General features: G+C 38.3%; 1 protein-coding gene across 2 annotated transcripts; it reads right to left on the bottom strand.

Annotated features, from left to right (window-relative positions):
* Positions 1–449: 449 nt before the first annotated feature.
* Positions 450–9,765, bottom strand: Gtpbp8 (GTP binding protein 8 (putative)). Of its 2 annotated transcripts, none has more exons than XM_021661842.2 (6): positions 9,399–9,765; positions 8,806–8,904; positions 7,181–7,311; positions 6,185–6,284; positions 3,795–3,913; positions 450–941 (listed from the first exon to the last, which is right to left on the bottom strand). In XM_021661842.2, the coding sequence occupies exons 1-6, from the start codon at positions 9,735–9,737 to the stop codon at positions 872–874; spliced, it is 858 nt and encodes a 285-aa protein (XP_021517517.1). In that variant the 5' UTR covers positions 9,738–9,765; the 3' UTR covers positions 450–871. The 2 variants fall into 2 exon arrangements, with proteins under 2 accessions (XP_021517517.1, XP_021517518.1); XM_021661843.2 differs by having other exon boundaries at positions 9,600–9,763.
* Between the last annotated feature and the right edge of the window lie 2,012 nt (positions 9,766–11,777).

The raw sequence follows: 11,777 nt of genomic DNA on the forward strand, positions 1-11,777 counted from the left end.
AATGTGCTCCTGTGAGCAGCAGGTCAAAGCTAGTCTTTCCGTTCTGAATCTACCACAATGATTCTAAACTGTTGTGACTTGTGAATTAGTTTCCTCACTTATCTCTAGTTCCTGTTTATTTTTGCTACTTCTTTTAAGGTGGGATAAAAGCCTATGAGTTTTACTGTGTTGGTTTGGATTTGTAAACACGCAGCTGTCGTCAGTATAACTTGTTAGTCTTTATAGACAAGGTGCCGATAGCCACCATAGAGGTGAGAAAAAAAAATCAAGTGATTTTTCCCAAGGACCAAGTGACAACAGACGCTAGAAGTGGAACCTGAATCCTGGGTTTTGATTATTATCATTCTGTATTCACCCAAAGGGCAGCGGTTCTGTTCTCACATGACTGCCGTTTCCATGGCCTGGCAAATTAACATTTTTTTTTCGTATTTGAATAAAGACTAGAAGAGTTATGGGCATACATATAGTCATTTACTTTTCTACTTATGCATGCTTTACAGAAATGCACTCCCCCCCTTTACCTAGTTCACTTTTACATTTACAACATTAAAGACAATAGACATTTCTAAGAGAAAAACCCAATTTATCAAACCTGTCTACATGGTAGGAGGGTCTTACTTGACAGATTTCTGTTGTTGGACTTGTCAGTTTGTTAAAAGAGGAAAGCCAGTTAGCATGTTCTAATGACCAATATAATTTAATTATTTATAACCCTCACACCCAACAAATTCATTCTTCATGATAATCCAGGTTTTAAAGCTGAACTTCCTTCATTGAAATTCACAATATTTAAAACAATATTGGAATTCTTCTAGGTGTTTAACTCCAATTGACATGAAGAACTTCAAAACTTTATCTTTTCTGGGAGCATTTACTTAAGACTTCCTGTTATATCTGCTATAAAGCATTTCAACAGATGTATTCCAAAGTAGGTCACTGCACTGTGAAAAGAAAAAAAAAAGACAAAAAACTTAATTTTCTCCCTTACCTCAGAAGTTGCAACACAATCTCAATTCGTGCAACCCATTTTTTTTTTCTTTAAATAAACTCTTACTTTTTTTTTTCTTTAAATAGTCTCATGATGGGGAGGGCAGTGCCTTTTAGTCTGTGCTATCTTCCTTCTCCTTTGTCAGTTTCATGCAATATTCTAAATCTGATGATCTACAACATCCAATCAATTTCAGGATTCTAAATGTTTTACCACATCTTCCATTTCACTTTGTTCTCCAGAGTAGGTGTTGATATTAGTTTGATCTTTTCGTGATAAAAATTCAACGACTTTGAAATATTTTTAGGTTAGGAAATGTCACATACTGAGACTTATGTGTGCCACTTCACTCAGGCAAGAAAACCCTGGTTTATTAGGCCGAAGTCTTCGTGTAGTGCTGCTAGTTGTGTTATCGAGTATAGCATTTTAAATTTTCTGGCCAAATCTACCCTGCTGAAAACAGGCTTGTTTACAACTTCTACAACTGAAGTAAGCGGATCTAACTTAAAGGAGAGCTACAGGCCAGATGTCAGATACTAACTGGCACTCTGCACGCATATGCAGTGTTTCTGTAAGTGTTTCTGTTAACTCAGTGCTGCCTCAGAGTCAGTTCTAATCCGTTTGGCAATTTACTACACAAAAAATTCAGAAGCAACTACTATGCCTACTTAGATCTTTTCTCCATGTCATTTATAAGGTATAGGAATCATAAATATTAATCTGTATGGGGACTTCACAGTTACACTTCTCTGTTGTGTTGGGTCAGAGTTCACGCATGAAAATTATCACTTAGTTTTTGTTTTTAGGTTCAAAGCCAAACCTTTCCAGATTAAATGTCTCTATGAGCACATTTCTATAAATGATTGGTGTGTTAAAGTGAATGTTAAAATTATTTCAGGGTAGCAGGCCTCCATGTATCAGTTCATAGATTCTGAATGTTTGGTGACCTGCAGGGCCTTGGTCACATGTGGTAAATATGTTTGGCAGCAGTAATTCCAGGGTCACATCTAAAAAAGCAAATGCCCTTAAAAAACACCAGGAATCCAATAATGTGGATCTTAAGTTTAATCCTGCCACTTACAACTGGCAAGAAAAGAAATTATGTATTTAAAGTGTATATATCAGTCACAATACATGACCCGTCTAGTGACATTGACCAGTGAGAAAATGAAACAAATTGCTTTAAAATTGGTAGCCTCTAGCAGAAACCTATAGATGTCATACAAAACCATGGCTGCCTGATCCTAAGGCCCAAGCTCTTCCCACTTCAACAGATACCTCTCTGTAACTAACCTCTCTGAGTGATGGTTTTTCGCTTATAACCGTCTATGAGAAACAGGCATGTTTACTGTGAAGATCAATGATTGTATGTGCAGCAACCCCTCCCCCACTATCAGTTTTCACAGAGCTCTAGTTAATGTCAAGCTACATTTTGACAGGACTGCTCTTTGGCATACAGTTTACAAATACAGCAGTGTGGGGATTCTGCCTCATCAGCCCCATTTTTGGAACTCCATAATTCCACTGTTGTAGCTTCCCAAAAATTTTAACTTTCCTAGTCACAGTATGTTGTTAATTCAAACAAAGTTTAGAGAAGCAAAATTTACATATTTTTTCAACATAGCTATATATTAACCATGATTTGCTAGTTTAACTTTGTGTGCTTTTTAAGTGTATTTTATTTCATACTAAACAGTTAAAATAAATGGCTGTTTTATATGACAATGCTGAGCATTCTGGGAGGAATTAGGATGTTACTTCTGCCTCTAGGATTTCCACTGAACTTGAAGGGTAAAAGTAAAGAAACAGGACAGACATGAATGTAGGTGAATGGAGAAGAGCATTTTGTAGGAATAAGAATGGGGATCCTGAAGGGCACATCATAACCTCAATTCCAGTCTGATTTAGACTGATGACTAAAATGGCTGCGAAGGGGACAGTTCCACCTACACAAAACTTGTTACTTGGCTTCTTATTTTCTCACAGATTATCACCATAAACAAGTCAGAGCAAGGAAACTAGAGACTGATGGTTCAGCTGCCTCAGCATACATTACTCACTGTACCCAAGATGCACAACAGAAGTAAAAACCCAAGTTTTTCATGAAACCACAGTGTCCTCAAATTTACCAGCTCAGAAAATACCTGTCTGTCCAGGTTAATTCAAACTTTAAACATTTTTTCTTCTTTATATAGGCCTATTGTATATTAAAATTTTTAATACTTTTTTTTTTTTTTTTTTTTTTTTTTTTTTTTAAGGCAAGAGGGGCTTACTATGTAGCCCAGGCTGGTCTTGAACTATAGTCATCTTGAAGGAAAATTTTTCCTGTAAATTTTCAGGCAAACTTTGCAGATCAAACAAATTTATGGTGTGAATGAGCTTTTTATATCATTTAGATAAGTAGTTTGAAATTAAAAAGCTCATCAGGTGGAAGTGCTTGTTCGAAAGCCTGATGCCTTGAGTCTCAGATCCCACAAAGTGGCAGGAAAGACTCTAAAAGGGTACCCTCTGACCTCCACAGGCACACCACCTCATGCATGTGCCTGCAGAAACAATGATAGATAAAGGTAAAAGTTGGTTTGAAAAGTAAAGTTTTCATTTCTGCCATGGTCTAGGGTTGAGCTAGGCTGAAGCAGAAAGAGAATGAAGTACCTATAAGGAAGAGGCAGGTGACAGAACAAAGAAGTAGCAGACTGTACTGACACTCACAGCTGATCAGTTTTCCAAGTGGAACCTAATCAAGGAACACTGATTTCACAGCAAAGGCTTTTAGTCCGAAATGTCATGAGAACAATCTGACTCTTACCTTACAGGAAACAACTGAGGAAAGCAGCCTTGTGTTTGCGTGTTAACAAATTTCTGGATCTGAAGCACTTGTTTGAAAAGATAGCCCTTGGAAGATTTGTCAATTTTTGTTAATATCATCTACAGAAAAATAATTTAAGTATTAGAAATAAAAGCAATATAGTTTTACACATTTTAACTACAATCTTTCAGTTAAGCTAAGTTGGGTAAATTTCTTAATCTCTACTACTTTCACAACTATAAAATAAAAACAAGCCATAAATAATTTGCTGTGATGATGACATGTGCTAATATATATCCCGTATAAAGTGTATACTGTGTGTCTGCTACTTAACAATCTTTTGCTACACACAAACAGGTCTTGAACTTTTTTTAAAAGATCAGTGAGAATCACTGAGCCACATTTATAATAGACATCAGCTATTCCAGGTGATTACAACGTATCTACAATATTTAAACGAATATAACCTAGCTGAGCCACATAACACTGCCAATAATGTAACAGTTTCTAATCAAAAGTTCATTTTTCATATAATGCTCTAAAGGAAAAATTAGAAGTTGGGTTTATTTGTTGGATATAACTACTATAGTTGTAATCTTGGTAAATGTACAATGTTACTTACCAACTACAAAATAGTAGAGGAAGTTCAAAGCATGTGTAATTACAAATCAAGGAAAAGTGAAATTTCAATCTCTCAGATTTTCCTGGGGAATATCAAACGTGTGCATGTGCCCCAGCAAATATTCTGTCATTCAACCAGAACTCCACTAGGATAAAATTTAAAGTCAACTTTTTGACTGTTGTTTCTCCCTCCTTGGGTACTTGGGTTATGGCTGATATCTCATTTCCTTTTCCAAAGACGAAAATAGTATTTCCTTCAGTTCAAATGAAGGAAATCCATGTTTGATAATATTCAGTCATTTTTACCCCAATTCCTTGATGCATTATAACAGTGTGCCTAACACTTCATAGGACTTTGGCCAATCCTAAGAATTTCATGACTTCAAAAAATCAACAAAACTGGCTGACAAGTCACATGGCTTTGTTCATATGAAACTTCACTGCTTTAGTGTAGTGGTTTCTGACAGGTTTTTGAAAAGTAAAAATAATTGAGTTCCTCACTTTTCTTAAAAAGTCAGTTTATCTGGAAGTATTACAAAGCAAAATTAATGTGATCTGCATTTTAGTGAAGGTCAATTTTATGCCATTAGGAAAAACCCTAGTGAGATATTCCTAAAATAAAATTTTAAAGATACTTTTTATTTCATATGCACTGGTATTTTGCCTTCATGTAATTCTGTGTGAGGGTGTCAAAACCCCTGGAACTGGGGTGACGGACAGTTATAAGCTACTTTGTAGTTGCTGGAAATTGAACCTGGGTTTGCTGGGAGTGCTCCTGACTGCTGAGCCACCACATTTCTCCAGCCCAGAAAAGAATGTATTTTTAAGAATATAAAAATTCTACTTGTGTGTGCTGTACTGGAATCATCTATGTTCTTTGAAGACTTTGGTTTGCTAAATTTATGTTGCTGTATTCAAATCTTCATTAAGTACTATGCCAGGAGCTGGTGTTCAAGAGCTGGGAACATATTTTCAACAAGTTTTTGTATTGTCATAAGAAAACATCATGGAAGTAAAAGCATTTAAGAACACTAAATGAGCAGCTTAAAAAACTGACTGTATGTTTAAGAGCTTGGGTTGGAGGATGCCTGCAGCATGTCAAGAGCACATGCTGCTCTTTCGAGGACCTGAGTTCAGTTTCCAGCACCCCTAGTGAGTGGCTCACAACCTGCTGTAACTCCAGCTTCAGAAAAATCTTTTACCCTCCTCTGGCCTTCACAGGTATCCCCAGACATGTGGCACACTCTTATGTACATGTGTATACATGCACACTGCATAAATTTAAGCTCAAAACTAAAAGATGAGAAAAAAGTATGAAAGTGTCATAGAACTTAAAGGCACTTTCTTCGATTTTTTTTCTGTGTGTATATGTAATGTATACTTGTGTGTATAAGTGTGTGCATGTATGTGTGTATGTTCGCACATATCTGCCTGTGGAGGCCGGAGGAGGACATGTCTATCATGCTCGTCTTTTTCTTTTGAGCCAGGGCCTCTCACTGAACTGGGCGCTAGGTTGGCAGCTAGCCAGCTGTGTGTCCTCTGCTCTCTCCCTCTAGAGCACCGGGGTTATGAGCACGCAGTGGCCACACAGCTTTTTATGTGGGTGTGGAGGACTAGAGAGGACTAGAACTTAGGTCCTCATGCTTTTGTAGCAAGCATTCTTAACCATGGGCCATCTCCCAGCCACTGCTCATAACTTATATTTGCATATTCATAGGAATCCTAAACTGTGATTTCTAACTGCCACCATGAGTCTAAAGAAGACTTACCACATAAGGCAATGCAAATTCTTCACACATTTCTATGGCAATATTGTCTACCTCTGTAATTCCAACAACACTATCCACTAGTAAAAATGTTCTCTTCAAACTGTAAAAACAAAGAAAATTAATAGCAATATAAAATATACTCAGTTACCTGTCTCTCTCATCCTAGGAACTTCATCCTGTAGTCCAATAGAACTCAATGTAGTTTATAGTACTTCCAATAACCAAATTTGCCAAATTCCAATTTGTTTCAATAAGAACATATTAAGCTGATCAAAGTTTGACACAAAGATAAATGAGACCCTCCTGCAAGACCTTAAAGTCTAGTGGAAAAAGGAGATAAAAATAAAATTATAATTTTTAATATTAATTTAATTTTGCATCATTTATATGTAAAGCTATACCAAAATGTCTCTCTCTATACATATCCACATATATCCATATATATATTTTAAATTTGTGATGCTAACATTAAATCCAGAGCCTTTTAGCAAGTCAGGCAAGTACTCTATTACTGAACTACATCCCTAGTTTTTTTTTATGAATACCTTTTTGCTTCAGAAGCCTAACATTATTATCCTCAAGATTGTGATTCTTGAAACATATTATTCCTTGATTTCTTTTGGAGACCAAAGAAGAAAGATAACATTTTCAGAGTCTGTGACGACTGAGTGGACAGTTTACTGAATTTTATTTAAATCAATTAGCTAATAATTTTCATTTTCAAAATTAGCCATTCATTTTAAAAAAATGAATGAACTAACAGTCGAATACTCTATAGTTTCAACTTGATAAAATAAATGAAGATTTTCCTAGGCTAGGAAGAAGCTAGACAGGCAGCGAATAGCCTGGTCCTCAATATTGTAGAGTTCTATGAGGATAAAATGTATCAAAAGTCACTTGTCTGATCATCTGAAGCACCTGTCATGTGTAGAGCACCCTGATTTAAATGTATAATGGGGCTAAATGTATAACTATTGTAAGAAAAAAAATCCTTACTTCTTTCGTTCCTTTAGATAGGCCTCTACCATGTCAACAAAGTCTTCGGGTGCTCTATAGCCATACCCTGGCATGTCCACCAACGTAAAATATTTTCCAACTTTGAAAAAATTCATTTTCTTTGTGTGTCCCTGATAAAGTAAATGAAAAAAATAAGGGTGTGTGTGGCTTAAAATATGTCCTTTATTTCATGACTAGAAATGCTTTCTATTCAATCAACAAATACTTATTAAAAGTATATATTCTGAGCTACCATGAAAACAAAGGAAAAAAAGTGGAGAGAAGTGGCCACCAATAATTAAATTGTTTCAATTTGTTTTTTTTTTTAAATAAAGTATATTTAGCTTAAAAACATTACATTTCATTTTGAAAATACATAGACAAAATATTTTAGGATCTTTCCTATTTTGCTGTCTATGAAAATCACCCAGATTTGGGCTGTATATTTGCCATTAGCTAATTGTCTGATATGGAGGAATGAATTACAGTGCTGTTCAAATGTTTATCCAAAGTTTGACATTTCTTTTCTGCAGACTAGTGTTCCCATAAACCAAAATGTTTGCATGTGGCTTTTAGTATCCTCATGGATAATTTTTTTAAAGAATGCACAACACCACAGTTACTAAGTAACAATAAAACTAAAATTTCTAAAAAAGTGTTCAGCAAAGATAAAATATGGCTGCTTGTGCTTTTGTGTTCATGAATCTCTTAGGACTCAGTAAAGAAGGACAGTTATTAAAGTCAATTGTTTGATCCAAGATACTATCAAAGGAAAGGACTTTTTATACATGATGATGAAATTCTTGATTAGCTTATTTGTCCATTTGTTAGAAAGTGTTGTTAGAATTGCATATTTGAGAATGAAAAGAATAAACCTTAACTACTGTCCTCTTATACAAGAGAATGGAATTCATCCTGTCTAGAAGTCATCTTTTAGCGGGCTAATGTGGTGAGGAAAAAGAGCAGTGAAGACGAAGTGGGGAGCAAAAAGTCAGTGGTTTCATGAATGCTTAAACTTAAGGAATGGGGTGGGACAGTGAGCATTACAGCTGGCGGAAGTGTTCTGTCATCCAGACTAACTAAGGTAAGGGGAACTAGGGGTGAGTTTTGAGCAAAGGTTATTTTAGGCATCAACTGAATTTGCATCATTGAAAAGGATGTAGAAGGAAGGAGAAAATAACAGAATGTTAGTGCAGGAGAGCATCTCTGAAGAAAAGCAAAGCGTGTCCTTGGGTAAAAGACTATACATGTCTGGAACAAATGCAAGAACATATGGGAGTGTGAGAAGGTATAAAAGATTACACAAGACAAAGCAACGTAAGCCCATTTTCCCCCCTATAACTAGTGTAGAACTTGTCGTTCACTATTATAGAAAGAAACAGAAAACAGCAATAAGATATTTAATTTGGCAACTAGGAAGATTTAGAAGGATGCTTCCCTCAAGATATTGGCAATACTCCTGAAATTAATTCAACTATACTTCCTTTTTTTTCAGGGAAAACACAGACACTAATGATATGTCTTACCTTATTACATGTTTAAAAGAAATCTCTTGTCTAGGAACTTAGAAATCCTGATCTCTTGCATTTTTCAAATTAAGTAAATTTAAGAGATGCCCAGCATACCGGTTTCTTTGAGATCCTGACTTCTACATCAGGGGCCTGGGAAAATAAGGCCTTTATCAAGGAGGATTTTCCAACATTGCTTCGGCCAATGAAACACACCTGGTATGAGGGGGGGGGGGAAAGGAGAATGGAGTACTTAGAGAACTGAATAGAGGTTTATTTATTATATGCTGTATTTTCGGAGTTGGAGAGATGGCTCAGTCGTTCAGTGCACTTGGTGCCAGAGGACTCTAGTTCAAGTCCCAGGCCCCACGGCTGCTCGCAGCGGCCTGAAACTTCCAGTTCCAGGGGGATCTGATGCCCTCTTCTGGTCTCTGAACGCAACGAGCAAGATTGTGGTGCACAGGCATACATGCAGGCAAAACACACGGAAACTAAAATAAAAATTAAAAAGAAACAAAAAACGAAAAAACCACCACTGTCTGCTCTTCCGGAGGATCAGGGTTCGATTCCCAGCACCCACCGTGGGCACTGCTCGCAAGTGGCGCATCCACACCGGGTGTTTGGTCTTAAAAAGCTCTGTCGTTGGGCGATAGGGAACGCGCCCCGGCGAAACCGAGCTCTGGCACCCACAGGAGACAGGCGGCTCTCACCTCCGGCTGCTGCAGGCTCGGGGCGTGGTCTAGGCGGACCGCGGAGCTGAGGTACTCGATGCGGTTCCGAGCCGTGGCCGCGAACACGCTCTCGGCCCTCGCGAGGTCCTCCAGGCTCGGGTCGAAGAGTCTCCGTTCGATAAGGCCTGGATCGGCGTCCGCGACGAGGTGCCGCTCCAGCTCCCGCAGCGGGTACACTACCTTCGTTAGCTGTTTCGGTGGCAGCCTCAGCACTTCAGCGAAGGCAGGGGGCGTGCTGTAAGCCCGGGGCCAACGCCCCAGCGCTGGCGCCATCTCAGGGAGCCTTCCCACTCTGTGCCACAGCCCGGCGGCCGCCATGTTTCTTTCCCAGAAGCCTCTGGATTGGATTTTTAGTCATTGGATTTGGACAGCGCAAGTGAGTCTCACTGCCGCGACGCCTGCTGGGAATTGTAGTTTTCTAGGACCTCGCCTGCTCAAACTTTTCGCCGCCAAAGACTGCGAGGATGTCGGGAACCAGAGGGTGAAAAGCCCGCTGACTTTCTTTAACACCTTAGCTTTACCAACTATGCCTCAGATTGGTGTGTTTTGTGAGAAAGCTTTCAGCGGTTTCCAGAGGCCAAAAACTACCTCGTTCTGTGGTATTTGATTCTCAAGGGAAGGAGCCATCATGAGTAGCTCTAGTGGATACCAAGTCCGTTTTCTCTTCTGTTTCCGGACGTCTTAACGATGGTTGACGTTTATCATAAGTTCACATCACTGAGAAAAAACACGTTTGCAAAATTAAGTGAGCTGGTGAAAAATGTGGTTGTAATGTCAACTCATTTTCCGAGAAGACGGTATCTCTCTGGCAGCCATGGCATTTGAGCTGCAGTTGAGAACTCAAAATAAGATCCATAAACCAGAACTATAACTGGGAAGGACAGGTGGCATTTGAAGCCTCAAAATGAACCCACCTCCTCCAACAAGGCCACACCTTCCATTCCATTCCAAACCATTCACAAACCGGGGACCTAGTATTCAAACACATGAGCTGGTGGAGGCCATTCTCATTCAGTTCATCACAAGCATTTAATCGTTATTCCCCACTCGGCCACTACATTATTTCACACAAAACTTTAGAGCGATGACTTAGAGCCAACATATGCTATGTTTTCCATGGACACATGAAACGCTTTCCTAATTTCCAGTATAGGCCAAAGTTCAAAGAGGAGACATGCATAGCAGTTAGACTTACTGCCAGTGAGAGAGTAGAAAACCAGAATGGGGAAGGGAATTTAAGAGTCCCATTAGAGTTGCCCTGGGACTCAAAGACTACTGAAAATTGTAAAAGTTCAGGAAAATCAAGCCAAAATCAGTATTGGAGAAGATCACATCTGGCAAATGGTTCTTGCAATAGGGTTCTGTAAGTACTCTGAACGTGGCTGTTGGCATCATCTTGGTTCCTGGAGATATTTGGAGTCCTCATCTACCTTCCTACATCAGGGTTTTTTCTGGGCTAAGATTGAGAAGAAAATTTAGCCCTAGTGAAGAAATGTAATGTAGTTTAGAAAAACATATGGTGTGTGTACAACATAACTGTTCAAAATGGAATTCCTAATATTTTCTCCTTTTCCTTTGTTCTTCTCGTTTTGCATTCATTCCTTTCTCAGTAAGTGACAGCTGTATTTCTTCAATTGATCCAGCCAAACCTTTTCTGACTTTTTTGAGGGAAAGTCTTGATTTCTTTGCTTATATATCACACTTAATCTATTAGCAATGTCACTGATTTAAATCTTTAACACATCTGGAATTTGAGACGTTAGCATATCTAGTGATATCATCGTGTTCCCAGTCCCCATTGCCTCTCACCTAGACGACTTCTATGGCTTCCAAAAGCTGGTTGTGTCATTGCTTGTTACACCTTTAGGAATATTCCCAACGCAATAGCAAATATGAACCTGTTAAAATGTAAGTGGGAATCTCCAGCATCTTTGAGTCTCAAAGAAAAGTCAAAGTTCTTCCACTAATTAAAAAAAAAAAAAAAAAAAAAAAAAAAAAAAAACCAAAACGGGTGTACCCCTGCCTCTCTGCATAGGCCCACCTGGAATGCTTTCTCCCAGATGTTATTACCTGGTCCATTTCTTTACTATTTGGAGTGTTTGTGGTCATCGTTCAGAAAAAAAGTGGCTTTGATTTTGAGATCTGGAGAGGTTGTTCATCACAGAGTTAGCACTCTGAAAAACTGTTAATATGATAGAGATAGGTATTACATACTGGACACATAGCCCTTAGAGTCCGTTGTTTGGTTTGCTTTGCTTTTGAGACAGTCTGTTACATAGGTCGGACCGGCCTGGAATTTATGATCATTCTGTCTCAGCCTTCTAAGTGATGTACCACCACACCCAGATTTAGAGCTAA

This window comes from Meriones unguiculatus, chromosome 17 (assembly GCF_030254825.1).
Source record: "Meriones unguiculatus strain TT.TT164.6M chromosome 17, Bangor_MerUng_6.1, whole genome shotgun sequence".
In the NCBI taxonomy this organism is placed as follows: domain Eukaryota; kingdom Metazoa; phylum Chordata; class Mammalia; order Rodentia; family Muridae; genus Meriones; species Meriones unguiculatus.